General features: G+C 40.6%; 1 protein-coding gene across 1 annotated transcript in view; it reads left to right on the forward strand.

The window, feature by feature from the left end:
• Positions 1-329: 329 nt before the first annotated feature.
• trappc14 (trafficking protein particle complex subunit 14) overlaps positions 330-18,398 on the forward strand; it is a 66,814-nt gene continuing 48,745 nt past the window's right edge. The window contains 5 exon segments of the mRNA XM_080450592.1: positions 330-788; positions 2,202-2,598; positions 9,965-10,060; positions 11,499-11,628; positions 12,651-12,737. Of these exon segments, the coding sequence (XP_080306718.1) occupies positions 622-788; positions 2,202-2,598; positions 9,965-10,060; positions 11,499-11,628; positions 12,651-12,737 (877 nt within the window). The 5' untranslated portion in view covers positions 330-621.

The following is an 18,398-nucleotide window of genomic DNA, read 5'->3' on the forward strand; positions in this document are numbered from 1 at the left end:
TCTGTTTTATTAAACAATCCAATAAAATAAAATAAAAGTGATCTACACATATCGCGTTGTGAGCTTGCAGATCATCTCTTTTAGCTATCCCCCATATTTTAAATGTTTGAATATTTTGATTATTATTTCATTTTGACATTTTTGAAGAAAAAAACCCATCCAAAATAAGGACGCCAGGGGTTAATGAGGTTAAAGTGCTCGCTGCTCGATTTATTTGGACTAGTTTTAAATGGGACGCTCCATCCATCTCTCTGCGCTCCATTGCTCTCCCCTGCTGATCGCAATAGACACCCAGCAGACACACAGTGGCTGGAGGAGAGAGAGAGGGAGAGAGAGCTTCTGATCCACACAGAGAGAGAGAGTGATGGAGGACGTCCATTCAACCAACATTATCCTTCACAAACAGCACAACCACACCACCGATCAGCTCTCTGGACGTCTGATCAGAGGATCACACCCGATCCCCGAGGATCAATGACCCCCTGGACCCTTTAAAGTGTGATCGGATCGTTCTAACCACCATTGTTTACCTTGATCACATTCACAGTGCAGACAGACAGACAGACAGCGATCGGCGCTAGCAGGCTAACATTAGCTGTCATTCTTCATATTCATATTATTATGGTGGTGATGATGGAGTCCCAGTGTGAGTACTTCATGTATTTCCCCGCGGTGCCCGTCTCGGAGCGGAGCCTCCAGACGGACCCGGCCGGCTACAGGACGCTGCCCAGGCGGAGCCACCTCTACCTCGGCGAGACCGTGCAGTTCCTGCTGGTGCTGCGCTCCAGGTCAGTCCTGTCATAGCCATGGTCCATAGCGTTAAGAGGTAGCGTAGACTGTCGTCTGTAGTAAAGATAAAAAAGCTACTCACCAAAACAAAGACGGTTTTAAGATGTTGAAAGCCTACTTTCATTAGTGGGGATACTCGGAGCCCCACCTCACGTCTGAAATACACTTTTTGGACAGAAAAGAAAATATTCAACCGGAAGGAAAAATGTTTTAGGTGCTCCACTGCGCCCCCTACAGATATTTGTAATAGACAAATTCCATTGACCAGATCTGTAGGGGGCGCAGTTGATTTTTCCATCCGGTGAAATATTTTATTTTCTGTCCAAAAAGTGTATTTTAGACGTGAGGTGGGGGGCTCCGAGTGTTCCCACTAAGGAAAATAGGCTTTCAACATCTTAAAACTGTCTTTGTTTTGGTCATTAGCTAAAGTGTATGTTTTATTTTTACTAGAGACGAGAGGCTGCGTGACGGGGGGTGTGCGGGAAATGGCTGAAAAGTCCCATAGCGTTAAGGAGAACTCCTTCTAACGCTATGGATCAGAGCTAGTGCTGTCACAATTATTACAACAGTCGTCTAATCGCAATTATGTGAGATAATCGCAATATTTTTTTGCATAATCGTCATAATCGTTTCCATGCTGAGAAAGGTTCATACAATTTGAAACATTTTCAGAAAATAGTGGAAAAAGCTGATCTACAAGCTCACAACGCGTCACATATTGTGAGCTTGTAGATCTGCTATTTCCACTATTTTGTATTAAATGTGGCATGTTTTGGCCACAATACATCATTTATTTTGATTTATATTGGTATTGACCATTGTCAGTCATTTCTTTGTGTATTTTCACCCACTTTTTTACCTTGTAAACCTGTGATGTGACAATAAAACTGATTCTGATTCTGATTCTGATTCTGATTTAAAACAAATTTGCCCTGTGCAACTTTTGTTTTACAAGGTCTAAAAGCTACACAATTAAACCGTTACACCGATTAGACCTGGAATGCATCTGTGTCAATTTAGACTTATTTGGCTATTCAAAAATAGCAGATATACAAGCTCGTAGCGCGGCACCGAGTGCCGTGCTACGAGCTTGTAGATCTGCTATTTTTTTTTATCGTAACAATTTGTGCAAATCTTTGAATATATATATTTTTTTTTTTTAAGCCAACATTTGTAACTCAAATCTTTGCTTCTGGGGGGTCCCTGTAACTAAATATTTTGAGATGGGGGTCCGCGGCCAAATACATTTGGGGGTCCTTGACATGAAAAAGTTTGAGAACCACTGATATAGAAACATGCATTTAAAAACAAAAAATGTCAACTGACACAGAATCTGCCTCAGGTCTTAATGGGTTAAAGCGTTAATCGCAATTATTTGTATTTCGTCAAGTAAAATGTAATTATCGTTACAGCCCTGGCTCCAAAGACGCCGGAGGAGGAGAAGCGACGGCGACGGCGACCAAGGATTCTGCGGCCGGTGACAGCGACACTAGCGGCGGCCCTTGTCCGGCGGCTAACTGGAAGCAGCTGGTGGGCTCTCTGTGCGCCGTGGCCAGCGTCTGCCCGGGGGACAGCCGAGGAGGAGGAGGAGGGGGACAGCAGAGGTGTGACTTCCAGAGCAGCTTCAGCGACGACGGAGGAGGAGGAGGAGAAGACCCGGACGAGAGTGACTTCGAGGTGGTCGACGTCTCCGCAGGGGGGAGACACCACCGGGGGGAGAGAAGCCGAGCCTTCAGGCACTGCAAGCCGCTCCTCATACACAACAGCTCGGCCAGCGATGGGAGGCAGCACCGCAAGACACCGGTGCAGGTAAATACTGAAAGATACAATAAGATTTTCAAGATCGGTAGTTTCAGTTTTTAATTTCAAGGACCCCCCCCCCAGTTTAGAATTCACTAATGGCCTAATGATTGGACCCCCATAACTCTTGAGAGTGTACACATTGAACCAAATGGACCCATTTGATGAGTTGCAGACCTGCAATTCGGTTCCTATTACTTCCTAACTATCAATCGTTTAGCTGGGGACCCTGTGAAGGACCCCTGGACGGGCTGCACCCCACTTTGAGAACCACTCCTCAAGATAACTTTATTGTCTGTCGCAACTCACAAGCAAAATAAACTATTCTTTGACAAGGCTCTGCAAAGCACATTTAACCATTAAGTGGTTAACCCTGCCTCTATACACTTAGCTGACCGGGGTCGCCCAGGGCTCTAAGCCGCCCCTCCCCCCCCCCTTTACACCAAATCTCTTTGCCGATCTACAAGCTCTGAACATGTTGCATCGTGATGCGTTGTGAGCTTGCCTCAGAATAGGGAAGCTGGGGTTCATGTGTTTAAAAGTCATTGACGCACACGCGCACGCACACACACACACACACACACACACACACACACACACACACACACACACACACACACACACACACACACACACACACACTGTCGCATAGTTGAAGCTACAACTGTGGAAACTTGCTACAGTATGGTACTGTATACTGTATATGGAGGTGTTGTGGACTTTATACATTGCATATCAATATCACTATCAGTGAGCACCAGGCCCTGTGAGTGCTTTCACATTTCCTGAGTTGATAAGAAGCGAAAACTTCACACACGAGACGCAACCAACCAACCAACCACATTTCTTACACTTCCTCTGGCCTCTGACATTTAGACAGCGGTCTCGTTGACAGTAGCAGCTCTGTTCTGCAGATGCACAAAACCAAAAAGACTAGTGTGTCTGCACACTAGAGCGTTTCCTGGTTTGTGACACGACGCCCTGCTTGCTACAGGACTTTGTACACACACAGCATTTTGTCTGAACTTGAAGCACCTGAGTGAGTGAGTGAGTGAGTCAGTCCTCACTTGCAGGTGTTGTGCAAGTAGCCTCGACTTGCGCCTGCATGTCAAATCACAGGGGAAAGAAAACCCAACTCAATGTGTCCCATTTCACTCTTGTCTGGCAGGCAGTCCTGTGACGATTATTGCATAATCGCCTAATTGCAATCATTTGAGATCATCGCAATTATTTTTGCATAATCGTCATAATCCTTTCCATGTTAAAAATTTTATTATTTTCAAAAAATAGCCGATCTACAAGCTCGAAACGCGTTGCATCGTGACGCGTTTTGAGCTTGTAGATCGGCTATTTTCACAATATTTATCTGTGGAACGGAGTCAAACTAAATGTAATGCCTACAATTCCAAGTCCCCAGTTCAAATATGACTTTTGTGGGGTCGCGGCCTGAGAAGTTTGGGAACCCCCCTTGGTCCAAAAACGAACACAATTGGCCCGTGTTCGGGGGAGGGAAGCCAGGCGAGGACGGTGATATTTGTCACAGCACGTCAGCAGGGAATGCTGTGCGGGAGGAGTAGGACACACCTCCCCTCACACAGAAATGTGTGAGGGGAGGAATCAATTGGCATAATGACTAAATTGGGTAGAAAAGGGTGTAAAACTTTTTTTAAAAGCACAAATAAGGTAGAAGTCAGACATTACATACTTGCCTGTGAGGCAGTTTACAGTAGGGCTGTGCTAAAACAAAATCAATACGGCGATATATTGTATTGCCAATCGGTACAGAGGCTGCTGTATCGATAGGGCAGAACATGCGGTGTGTGACAGTTTAAAAACAAGAAATGATGACGCAGTCATATTAATACCAGGTTGCTCTCTCCAGCGTCCCCGCACGGAACCAAATGGACCTGTAGTCCTGTACCCTTTCGCTCACGGAGTAACATATTGCTGTTGGAGGCGGCGCTGTGTGTGTGTGTATGTGGAGTCAAGTCAATAGTTTGTTTGGTGGTACAGACGACAACATTTTTTTAAATAGTTTGTTTGGTGGCGACGACACCACTTTTTTTTTGTTCTGGGTTATGATCCCATAACATGGGAGGACGCCCGTCGTTCAGAGATGGGGAAGTCTCGTGGAAGTCTCCCCATTGGCTTAAAGGATTGAAGGACAGCCAGTGATGAAAGGTCGCTAGAAAGTGTTTAGAAAGTGTTTAGTAGTTGATCAGTCTCTTCCAAGCAACCTGGTACAAACTAAACATCACATATGGTGCCACATAACAAACTCAGACATGAGCTTGTTGCAACATTGTTTGCAGCAAAAATACAAGAGACAACAGAAGATGATTGATTTATTTATCGAATGGAACTCTAGAAACATAATATTTTATTTTACCTTTTAAAGATCTCTGTGGGCCTGAAATGTAACTGTTTTAATGTGTGCAATGCTTCATGCTTTTGCCTTTGCCGTTTCCTCATTATTCAAAATAATTGTGTTTGGCGATACGTATCGTATGGTGGCCTCTGTATCGTTGATACGTATCATATGAGGTTGCAGTTTCCCAGCCCTAGTTTTACAGGCTAGAATCTGCAAGCGTTTCTCTGCCCAGAGCACAGAGTGTGGGAAAGCAAGTTGCTTCTTGGCTCGTGTGAATTGGACATGTTTGGTCTGTTGGCATGCTTCCAATCCCTTGCAAACAATCACGCAGTCTAATTGTGGAAATGACATTTTGGTCACACACATCTGTGAGTTATATCGAGGCAGCAGAAGGCTTTTTCTTGAGTAAACCATGGTTTGTAGAAGTGTGTTCCTCAGACAGACCGCGCTGTGTCATGTAATTGATGGTCACTTAACCGCTAGTAGCCAGTTTTAAACACAACCATAAACCACCAGCTTTCTCTGTGCTTCAGCACTGCTTGACCACCGAAGTTGAACACATGGGCTGCTTTTATATGGTGCTTTTTTGTTTTGTCTTTATGACCACACAGATGCACTTTTCACACACCTGGCTAATAAGCCCTATAAGCCTTAATACATTATAATTGCCCTATATAACAAAAAAATTTGAATATTTTATTTATTTTAGAAATAGTTTGTCTTTCACCCATTAGGGACGTCGCAAGTTGATGATGTAATTTGTCCATGTGTGGTCCAGCCCCATGGAGTGCTAACTTAAAACTAACGTAATACTTCCGAAGGTTATTATGAGCATCTTTTTTTATTAGCACATGCATTCCATAGGGCTGGACCACACACGGACAAATGACATCATCAACTTGCGACGGGAGTTGTCCCTATTGAGTGAAAGACAAACAATTTCTAAAATAAATAAAATATTGAAAGGTGTTTTTAATTTCAAATTTTAGTTATATAGGGCAATTATAATGTATTAAAGGGGAATACCACTCATTTTCAACATTGAACTATGTCTTTAATACACCTTAGAGCTGTTGTGTGGAACAGCCCCCTCAGCCAAAAGTACACCCTGCGTATGTCACTGATCACATGACCTCCATCAATTATCCAGGCAACATAGAAGGGGGGGGCTTTTTTTTATTGTTTCCAGTTCTAAGGTGTATTAAAGACTTATTAGCCAGGGATCCTTTTAAAAGTGTTACACATTTAAACACCGACATTGTGACATTGTAGGTAGGTTGTTTTCACTATTCATGGTACTGTGAAGTATATAGGGCTTAATTAGTATACCCAAATGATCCATTGCAAGTGCTTAATGTTTGAATTGAGGAATGTGTTTTAGCACCAAAGGGATATTGCAGATGGTATTTGTTGTTGCTATTTTTTGTATTCCTATTCCTATTACAGATGGTATTTGTTGTTGCGATTGCTTTTATCTCTCTATCTCTGTCGCTCCTCTCCTCCCTCTCTCTTTCACGGTCAAGGCAGATGGCCGCCCAGCCCACCCTAGAGTCTGGTTTTGCCTGAGGTTTCTTACCCATTAAGGGGGAGTTTTTCCCTTGCCACCGATTTTAAAATGCATGCTTCGTCAGGTGGTGGGGGGGGGGGGGGGGGGGGCGACGACAACGTCAGGTCTCTGTGTCTTAACCCATTCAATCCGGGAACGCATACCATGTGTCATTTTAGATTTTTAGCTATAACCATCATTTGATACTTTGGGCTATTCAAAAATAGCAGATATACAAGCTCATAGCACGGCACCGAGTGCCAACGCTACGAGCTTGTAGATCTGCTTTTTTTTTTTTTATCGTGAAAATGTGTGCAAATATTTGAATATATATGTTTTTTTAAAGCGATTTTTTTTTTTTGCTCCAATCTTTGCTTCTGGGGATTCTACAAATGTCTTCTAAATCCTAAAAAAAAAAAAATCTTCAACTTATGTTGCTATTTATCAATGCTTCTCGAACTTTTTCATGTCAAGGACCACCCAAAATTATGTATTTGTCCGCGGAACCCCCCCCCCTCGCCCATCTCAAAATATTTTGTTCCAGGGACCTCCAGAAGCAAAGAACTGAGTTAAATATATATATATATATATATATATATATATATATTCAAAAGATTTGCACACATTTTCACGATTTCGTCCCCCCAAAAGAGCAGATATACACGCTATGAGCTTGTATATCTGCTATTTTTTTAATAGACAAATAAATCTAAAATCTAAAAATGTCCCGGTCTTAATGGATTAATTGAAATGAACCGCTTTATGTTAAATCCTGCACAGCTGAAGAGAGGCATAAAGTAGCAGGTGTTCTCTCTCTCCAAACGACTGTCTCCTCTGCATTAGGCCTGTCACAATTATTACATAATCGTTGCAATTATTTTGGATAATCGCAATAATTTTTTGCCTAATCGTCATAATCGTTTCCATGTTGAAACATTTTCACACATTTACGAATATTAAAAAAAGCAGACATAGCTGATCTACAAGCTTACAACGCGTACAAGCTTACAACGCGTCACTTTGTGACGCGTTGTAAGCTTGTAGATCAGCTATGTCTGCTTTTTTTAATAAAATTAAAATAAAATAAAAACATAATAATAAAATTAATAAATATGTCAATAATTTCTATGTATATTTAAGTTATTTGTCATATCTGCCCTGTGGAATGTTTTTATTACGAAGCCTAAATGGCAAACGGAAATAAAACAAATATTCATATGTTCCAATGTTCAATGCCAAAAACACAATTAAATCGTTAATCTCAATTATTTGAGTGACAAATTAATCGTCAACCTAAATGTGTAATGGTGACAGCCCTCCTCTGCATCACATCCGTATGGAACAGGTCTGCCATGTCACCTCTCTCTGAGTCAACCAGCACAAAGCAGCCTGGCTGCTTCTTCTCTCGTGTGCTTAATGTTTTCTGGGTCTTTTTTTAGGCTAGTCTAACCTCTGCCACAGCCTGGCTGCTGCCCTGCAGGAGTCTAATGAAAGGATGTTTGTCTTACAGATCCTCCTCTCCCTGGATTGTTTGTTCTCAGCGGGGCCAACGTCGCGGTCTCGTGGTTCCCTCTACCATTCTCTCTCTCTCTGTCTCTCTCTCTCACTGATGCTCTCTCTCTCTCTGTCTCTCTCACTGACGCTCTCTCTGTCTCTCTCTCTCTCTCTCTCTCTCTCTCTCACTGACGCTCTCTCTGTCTCTCTCTCTCACTGACGCTCTCTCTGTCTCTCTGTCTCTCTCTCTCTCTCTCTCTCTCTCTCTCTCTCACTGACGCTCTCTCTCTCTCTCTCTCTCTCTCTCTCTCTCTCTCTCTCTCTCTCTCTCTCTCTCTCTCTCTCTCTCTCTCTCTCGTTTAATCGTCTCTGTCAGGTGGAAATCTCATATGTCCAAAACTGTTACTTTTCAGGATTCCATACACTAGTTAATTCTCACTCTTTTGTGCCAAGGACCCCCCCAAATTGATTTGTTTTTTGCTGTGGACCCCCTTATATCTGTAAAGGCTTTGTGCCAGGGAAAAAATAATCAAAAAAATAATCTAGATTATTCAACGTTTTCTAAACATTTTAGCAATTTTTCGCTCGCAGCTTGTACATCTGCTAGAATCTAGATCTACCATTTTTGAATATCCAACGTACAAATGGATAAACTGGTTAAAATGATTCTCATGCTATGTTAACTACTTTTGCTGCTCTTGTGTACGGTTTCTCCCTGTAGTCTGAATCTACACCGGTCTCTATCTAGGTCTATGGACGAATAGCTTCATATTTGTTTATCAAATACCTTGCTATTTCATATTGTGACAATGTTGTGGGGATGACTTTAAATGCAGAAACAAGCTAACTCCAAAATGTACATTTTCCAGGAAATGAAAAAAATATATATAATTCTTTCAGGAAATGAAGAAAACGTTATATTTTTAAAACAACAAAGCAATACTGCCTCATCAAATCCATCCGGGGGGGTCCCCAGCAAAAGTAGTTAATACAGCATCGCAATCATTTTAACCACTTTATCCATTTATATGTTGGCTATTCAAAAATAGCAGATCTACAAGCTCTCTAGCTTGTATATCTTATTATATATTTTCTTTCCCCCCCTCTTTTTCTTTGCTCTTCCTTCATGGAACTACTTGGGGATTATACCAGGGTCAGTCTACCTTATGTGGATTATGTGGTAGACACACACTGACATTTTGCACCTTAATTCCATGTATAACGCACTGACTTTTGTCTTTTATTGAGCTTTTTTTTCTTCTCCTAAGCACGTCCATAAGTACATCATGCACAGTATACATTGCTGCTATGCTCAGGCACCTTTTATGTCTTATCTCAGGTACTAGTGTAAATATGTAGATGACTTGTTTGGCTTTTTTGCTCTGTTGTTTGATCTCCTTTTCCACTTGCCCCCCCCCCCTCTTTTGCCTCCCCCTCTTCTTCAGATGGAAATAACGTTGCGATGGGAACGATGTACGAAAGCGAATTTTATCCACTGTTATACCTTGTAAACCTGTAATGTGACAATAAACCTGATTCTGATTCTATCTGCTATTTTTGAAAATATTTGAAAAAAATGGCAAAATGTTGAATCATTTAGATTTTTTTAAACATAAATCTTCTCTTCTGGGGGTCCCTGGCACAAAACATTTTCAGATAGGGGTCCGCGGCCAAATACATATCAATTTGGGAGTTCTTGGCATGAAAAAGTTTGAGAACCACTGGTTTCTAACACTGATGCACTAGGATTCAAACTTCGAAGCTTTCTCAAACATCACACTTTGACTCTGCAAGAAGACCATCAGCCAAAGTGAAGAAAACGCAAATATGCTCTCACTGTACCTATCTTATTTGTATTTCTTTTGTCCATTCTCTGTATCGTGTTGCCCTGTCTCTGACCTACCATCCTCTCTCTCTCTCTCTCTCTCTCTCTCTCTCTCTCTCTCTCTCTCTCTCTCTCGCAGGCTCCCCTGGAGCAGCCGGTGGTGCTGGTTGATGAGGTCGTCTTCCCACTGACTGTCTCTCTGGACAAACTACCCGTCAGCACAGTGAAAGCCAAGGTCAGAGAGGTCACGTGTGTGTGTGTGTGTGTGTGGGTGCGTGCGTGCATGGTCTTGTGTTAGTATCAGTGCATGAATTGTAGGTATTTAAACGGTTAACTATTAAAAAAGTAAAAAACAACTAAACAAAAATCTATCAGTTTAAGACTAATTAACAGAAATTTGTATTTATTTTATTTATGAATAATTTAAATATTGTATATAATTGTAACTCATACAATAATCTATCAGTGTTACACGCTCGTTCTGTTTTCCAAAGTGACCCTCAGCAGTGCTCAGACTGGATTTAACACATTAACCCATTAAAACCGGGAAAGCATCTGAGTCATTTTAGATTTCAGCATTGGCCATTCAAAAATAGCAGATATGCAAGCTCACAGCGCGTCACTTCGTGCCGCGCTGTAGGCTTGTACATCTGCTATTTTTGAACATTTGTGAAAAATCTTGAAGGTGTTTGAACATTTTTGAATAATTTTGAATTACGAAATAGTTTGAGAACTGCTGATTTAGAAGGCGTTTGTAGAATCGGCCTCAGGTCTTAATGGGTTAAAACCGGGAAAGCATCTCTGTCCATTTTTGCATTGGCTATTAAAAAAAATAGCAGATATACAAGCTCACAGCGTGTCACTTACTGCTGCGCTGCGACCTTGTACATCTGCTATTAAATATATATATTTTTTAATCTTGAAAGTGTGAGAACTACTGATTTAGAAGGAATTTGTAGAATGGGCCTCAGGTCTTAATTGGTTAACAGTACACATGAATTAGTTCTAATGGCCTTTCATCCTAATGTGGGACGCACACTGTTTTGATGTGCCCAGTACATGACGTGTGCTGCTGGCAGTGACAGATGAACTGTCTAGTGCCTACAGACCTGCTATGTTTATCCTGTTGGATTCATACCACATATTGGCATAAACCTTACATCTCCATATTTTAACTTTTAATTTATACATTTTTTCCCCTTTTATTTTATTTTATCTTATTTAGATAATGTTTAATTACATTGGATTTAAAATTACAGTGGATTCTGCATGAAAGTCCAATACGCGAAGTCTGCTCCCGAACAGACAGGAGAAAGAGCATGTTTTGCATGTCCTTCAAAATTGGACAAGAAAGATTAAACAATGGCTAATTTTAGGAATTGTAACATTCGACAAACCACCTTATATACAATTGTAGCTATTATATATAATAATAATATATAATAACACATTTTATAATATTACATACAGACGTTACAAACCATGGGGTCCCCAGCAAAAGTAAAAGAAAAAGTTTGAGAAACACTGCCTTGTCCAAGGCTCATGATATGCACTAGCCTGACACTAGCGATTCAGGGGCTAGCGATTCAGGGGTTGGAGCCAGGCTAGATATGCACTGTAATATTGATTAATTATACATTTGGTGCGCATGTGTGTGTGTGTGTGTGTGTCAGATCATAGTAACCGTGTGGAAACAGGAGGACCAGAAGATGGAGGTGAAGGAACATGGCTACCTCACCGTGCTGCAGCTCAGGAGCCCCACACACACCTTCAGACACGACCTGAGCACCTTCAAGGCTCAAGGTGAACCCCCCGTTTAATCGCTCATCATAGCGGTACCGGCAATGTCGGCCTTACAAATGCAATATCCGTATCGATAGCGATAGCAAAATAATATATCTGTTTTAGACAATATTTAGGGGGCCAAACACGTAGTGCGTAGGAACCAGTGGTGTAAAGTAACTAAGTACATTTACTCAAATACTGTACTTAAGATTTGACCGTGTAATTAATCGGATATCAGCCTAATATCCCTAATTTATACTTAGTTGTACGATAGTATCAACAGAAATAGCCAATGTAGTCTATCTGCGACGTGTTGTGAGCTTGTATATCTGTTAAGAGACATTCATTCAAAGCACATTTGTTTTGGTTTATTGCAGGGATGTTGATTTCATAAATACACATTTTATGGGCAAAATAAAAAGAGTTATCTGCATTATCATTAGAGTGATCAGGATAAAACACTTAAAAGACAAATCCAGGCAATGGATTGAAATGATCATTAATAAAATACATTTATTTGCAACTTAATTACTTAATGATTTTTTTGTGCCTTCAGTCATGTTGGCAAACAAAACCAAATTGAGCAAAACAAGAAAAGAATGTGCAAACAATATATGTTTCCGTGATTTACTAGTAGCAATATCCACTCATACTGTACAAAAACAAATAAATAGACAGCGGTTCTATTTATATGTGATAGAACTAAAAGATCACAAGTCTCCCACACGCACACACGCACACATGTACCCACACATGTACCCTTTCAGATTAGAAAACTTACATTCCTTCCTTTATGAAGTAATTATTGTGAATATGGATGTTACACTAATTGCAATAATTGCATTGTTTAATTATAAACAATTATTGTGAATATAATTATTTAGGTAGAAGCCACAAATACGCCCATGTGGGTGTTTTTTGTCTCTCTCTCTGCACTCTCTTCTCTGAAGCTTAATCTAACCCCCGTCTGTCTGTCTGTCTGTCTGTCTGTCTGTCTGTCTGTCTGTCTGTCTGTCTGTCTGTCTCTCGTCCATATGTAGTCAGCACCACCCTGAGTGTTCTACCACCCCCCACCGTTAAGTGTCAACAGATGACCGTCTCCGGAAAACACCTGACCATCCTCAAAGGTAGGACAGGAGAAAGATGCACCTTAAACCCTACTGGAGGGTGCACGATATGCACAAGAACGTATAGGCCATATATCTCATTAGCAGTACAATATACCATTGGTTCTCAAAGTGCGGTTCGGGGACCCCCAGGGGTATTAACTAACTTAAGTTAATTAATATGTTATACTTTGGCTATTCAAAAATAGCAGATATGTTTGTTATAACAAGATATAACAAACAAGCTCATAGCACGGCACCGATTGCCGTGCTATGAGCTTGTAGATCTGCTATTTTTGAAAAGTCTTGCAAATTTGTGCACATCTTTGAATACTCAAAGCAAACATTTGTCACTCAAATCTGTGCTTTTGGGGGTCCCTGGAGCAAAATATTTTCAGATGGGGGTCCACGGCCAAATTCATATAATTTTGGGGGTCCTTGACATGAAAAAAGTTTGAGAACTTTGGGTTCACACTTATTTCATATTTTATGTTGCAACAGTGAAAACGAAACACTCAAAAACAGCATATCACAGTGCCATAGTGGTATATTTTCCTGACATGTAGTCTCTGTGCTGACCAATTCCTCATTCCTCATTATGATTATGCATGCACTTCATGGTATCACAACACCTCCAAGGCCTTAAAAACAAGGCTCCAAACATCCCAAAACAAACTTGTAAGGCTACTTCTTGGCCTCAATCACAAAACCCATCTAACCCCTGCTCATTTTGCTAGGATTGGATGGCTTAGGGTTGAGGACAGAGTACAGCAACTTGCTATGGGCCTGGTCTTCAAGATACACCACAACATTGGGATCCCACTGTATTTGTCAAAATACTTCCAAAATGTTAATGAAGTCCATGATCATAACATGGACTCCACAAAGCAGCTCCACAAATCATGTTCAACCCAGATTTGGCTCAACTAAGGGAATGAACTCGTTCTCATGCTATTCATCAAAAATGTGGAATGCCCTACCAAAAGGAGTAAAGGAGTGTAAAACCCTTCTCACTTTCAAAACTGCCCTAAAGATACACCTTCAGGAGGCTGCAATTCGAAAATGGCCCCTGTCTAAGTCTTAACCTACCCCCCCTACCCCCCCCTCTTTCATTTTCCTCTTTTGTATATATATTTTTTCTCTCTTCATACCAGTAACCTGAAAGCTGATTGTATGACATTCTGTATAGTAGTGTGTATATCTGTCTGTCCCTTATATGTCATCATGATTTGTGTGCATGGGGTTCTCATCTTAAACAAGCTGCGTGCTTAACTGAGTCTTCCAGTTTAGTAGACCTTGTATTGTGAATTTTGTACTTCCATGTACTGTGATTCTCATGTCTTACTAAATAAAAGTACATCAATCAATCAATTCCGTATCGGCGGTGCGCCAGTTCAGTCCGCCAGGCTGAACTGGTCTGAACTGTCCCTGTTAAATATACATCTAGAAAGGTAGGACGGGAGAAAGATGTCCTCTAAATAAACATATGACCATCGTGAAAGGTAGGACAGGGCCTAAATCCAAATTTAAAACATCCGGTGATCATCAAAGGTAAGGACAGGAGAAAAGATGTAGGGGGGGGGATGGGGGGATGGGGGGGGGCGTTCCCTGTTTGATCTTGCCCGGATTATGTTGTAGCGTGAGGGGTTCCATCCAAGATCCAATCTTAAAACCTTGTAATCTGCTAAGAGACGCATCAGATAATGATCAAGCATGTTTGATATTTATCTTGTGTGTGGCATGTGAGTGGCACCCTACATGCTATTAGATTTAGCTAGATAAAGCAGGGAGGGAAACATAGGAAAAGTACCGTTGACTTGGAAGGTTGTCCTGATACTCTTTGTAAACCGTGTCATGACGGTGCTTCAGATTGGATTTTTACCATGAAACATGTCCAGACGGCCGACATCGCTGCCTCTTTCTTTTACTCTTTAGCACAGGGCTGGGCAGCTTTGATGATGGAGAGGGCCACTATATTTCCACAGTCACTCCAGAGGGCCACATTGCATATATTCTGTTACACAAAAGTAGCTAAAATAGTCGATCTATAAGCTTGGCACCGAGTGCCACGCTACGAGCTTGTAGATCTGCTATTTATTTATTTTTATCATGAAAATCTGTGCAAATCTTTGAATATATATGTTTTTTAAAGTAATTTTTGTTTTACTCAAATCTTCGCATCTTATTCTACAAATGTCTTCTAAATCCTAACAGTTAAAACATTAAAAATGTTGCTACAGTAGGTGGCCAGCGATGCGTTTTGTTGATGTAACAAGTTTGTTCATACAGAGTCCTATCTACAAATCCACTATTTAACTTCTACAATCCAAATGATCAAAACCATTGGTGTTGTGTCCTGGATTCTTTTTGTGTGACATGCATGATGCAAAGGTTTTGAAAGTGAAACTGGTCAAAGTCACTGGCCACCTACTGTATAATATTAGTGGTTCTCAAACTTTTTTCATGTCAAGGGCCACCCAAAATTATATGTATTTGCCCACGACCTCCCCCCCCCGATCTCAAAATATTTTGTTCCAGGGACCCCCAGAAGCAAAGATTTTAGTTAAAATGTATACTATATATATTCAAAGATTTGCACACATTTTCACGAATCTTTTTTCAAAAATGGCAAATCTAAAAGCCCATAGCGCGGCACTCGGTGCCGTGCTATGAGCTTGTATATCTGCTATTTTTGAATAGCCAAAGAAATAAAAAAAAAATTACACAGATGCGTTCCCGGTTGAATGGGTTAAAAAACTGTTAAAACATCTGGCCATTATCAAAGATAGGACAGGGGAAAGATGTATGTTAAAGCCACAGTTAAAACATCTGATCCTGGCCTGGGCTCAGACCTCCACATGCATGAGGGTAGACAGTAGAACTGTAGAAGGAAGTAAGTATCTATCCAAAAATACCTTCTATCGCACAAATTGTCAGCATTTATATTATATAGCAAGGGTTCCCAAACTTTTCAGGCCCGCGACCCCCCAAAATAATCACTTTTGAACCCCCACCCTGGCAAGCACTTGGAATTGTAGGCATTACAATTTACGAACAAACAAAAACAAAGAAAAAACGTTGAACTGTGGAGATACAAGGTTTCTGCCCGACAGCAATGATATAAAGTGTTATCATAACTGAACTGAGAGACATGAGGGCAACAACCTCGAAAAACCCTCGTTCTTTCCTGTAACCCGATGAATAAAAGACCAGACTAACTAGCTACAGGCCAAAACTCTCTTTTTTTTATGTGCCAAAATCCACTTAGATCCTGCCACCTTAATCACTTAATCCACATAATGTAATCACACTGTGGTACCCCCCCACCACACACACACACACACACACGCACACGCACACGTACACGTACACACACACACACCGCCGGCATGCGGCCAAGGCCAGTGGATAATGCCACGGCAGAATTGGGCCAAATCAGTGACCGTGCGCGTAACGTGCACGTGTGTAGGTGTATAAGCGTGGTTTTTCAATGACCTCATCGCATTCAAATTAATCCCAAAATCCTGTTCTTCCACGGTCTGATATGTCCATGATTTGTTTGTATTTGGGTAAGTGATATTTGTTTTGTTTAAAAGCACTATATTCTGATAGTAATAATTGCTAAAGAGTGTTTGTTTAGTGAAAGGGGTCTACCTGTCTCTCCAGCTCTTTAATAATCAGAACATATATTTTCAGGTGGTTTGCCAATTTCAGGCCTATCAGGAAAGAGTGTCCATTTATCTTCCTTAGCTTCTTTAGCTTCTATGTTCTAGTGTTCCAGTTCCAATTTTGTCTTTGTGTCATCACTTCCAATTTCACTTGTTTAATCCATTAAGACCGGGAACGGATCTGTGTCAATTTAAGATTTATTTAGCTATTTTCTTTTTAAATCGTGGAAAATGTGTGCAAATCTTTGAATATATATATATATATATATATATTAGGCCTGACCTCGACTAAGTCGACTAGTCGACTGGTTAGTCGCGGGGGGTCCGAGTCGACTAAGTGTCTCTTAGTCGACTCTAGTCGAAAAAAAAAAAAAAAAAAAAAAAAGTATTTTTTTTTTAAGGGCCAAAAATGTTTTAAATTGTTTTTTGGCCAAGTCTACACCTGCAACCACACGTAACTTCCACTTTATTCTTCTTATTCCTCGTCTTTGTATTGGTATTGTTTGTGTTGGAGCGCCTCAGTGCGGCTGCAGAGTTCATGTGCAACCTCTTCCAGAGAGAGATAGAGACACTAGAAACTCTGCTGGAGACAAAACAAACTGTGTAGACTTGGCCCTTTGAAATAAAATGTATTTTGGCCCAAAAAAAAAAAATAGCTTTTTTTATTAGTCGACTGTCAGTCGACTATTGGCAATTAGTCGCCAATTAGAGTCGACTAAACAAATCCTTAGTCGGGGACAGGCCTAATATATATATATATATATATATATATATATATACCGTATTTTCCGCACTATAAGGCGCACCGTCAGTGCGCCTTATAGTGCGGATGCGCCTTATAATCCGATGCGCTTTATATATGTATCAATATTGGTTCCCTTGGTTTCCGCACTATAAGCCGCACCGTCAGTGCGCCTTATAGTGCGGATGCGCCTTATAATGCGGTGCGCCCTATATATGAAAATAATACATTTATTGAAGGTGCGCCTTATACTCAGATGCGCCTTATAGTGCGGAAAATACGGTATATATATATTTAAAGTGAACATTTTTAACTCCGATCTGTGCTTCTGGGGGTCCCTGGAACAACATATTTTGAGATGGAGGTCCGTGGCCAAATACATATAATTTTGGGGGTGGGTCCTTGACATGGAAAAGTTGGAGCACCACTGATATAACATACTGTTAGGATTTAGAAAACTTTTTTAGATATGTATTTGGCCGAGGACCCCCGTCCCAAAATGTTTTGTTCCAGGGACCCCCCCAGAAGCAAAGTTTTAAGTTGACAAATGTTCGCTTTAAAAATATATATATTCAAAGATTTGCAAAAACATACATAAGAGTTTTCGAAAATAGCAGATCTACAAGCTTGTAGATCTGCTATTTTTGAATAGCCAAAGACATCTAAAGTGACACACAAGTGTTCCCGAATTGAATGGGTTAATCTGTATCCTGTGTGAGTTCTCTTTCCTGATATCCAGTTACTGAACAAACACTCTATTCAATGCCTGCTATCAGAAATTAGAGCTACTTAACACTTATTTAAACAAAACAATATCACTTTCCCTATCTTTAAGTATGCATACACGTCAGTGCTACATTTTATGTTTCATAGCATACCATGTAAACCGTGTGTATGCATGTCATGAATTTTCATTACCTTGAATATATTTTTGTTCCTCTAATCAATTTCTTGTACTGGTTCCACCAGAATACTATATAAGATAAAGAGACGGGGTGCCAACAGTTAATCGAAGTAATTGATTCAGTTGATAAAAAAATACAAGAATTGTAATAAAATCGATTTTCTGAAATAGGGAAAATATTTCTGCACGACATTTCTGCTATAAAACAAAGCATAACATAGGGCTGGTAAATCAGGTTATTCAATCTTTTATTTAAAAAAAACGTATAAATAACAAGAACATGTTTCTCGATAATTTGATTAATCAAAAGAGTAATTCACAGAACAATGGCTAAGAATACAATTGATTGTAGCAGTCCCAATTAAAGT

Source organism: Gymnoscopelus braueri (assembly GCF_963280865.1).
Source record: "Gymnoscopelus braueri genome assembly, chromosome: 15".
In the NCBI taxonomy this organism is placed as follows: Eukaryota; Metazoa; Chordata; class Actinopteri; order Myctophiformes; family Myctophidae; genus Gymnoscopelus; species Gymnoscopelus braueri.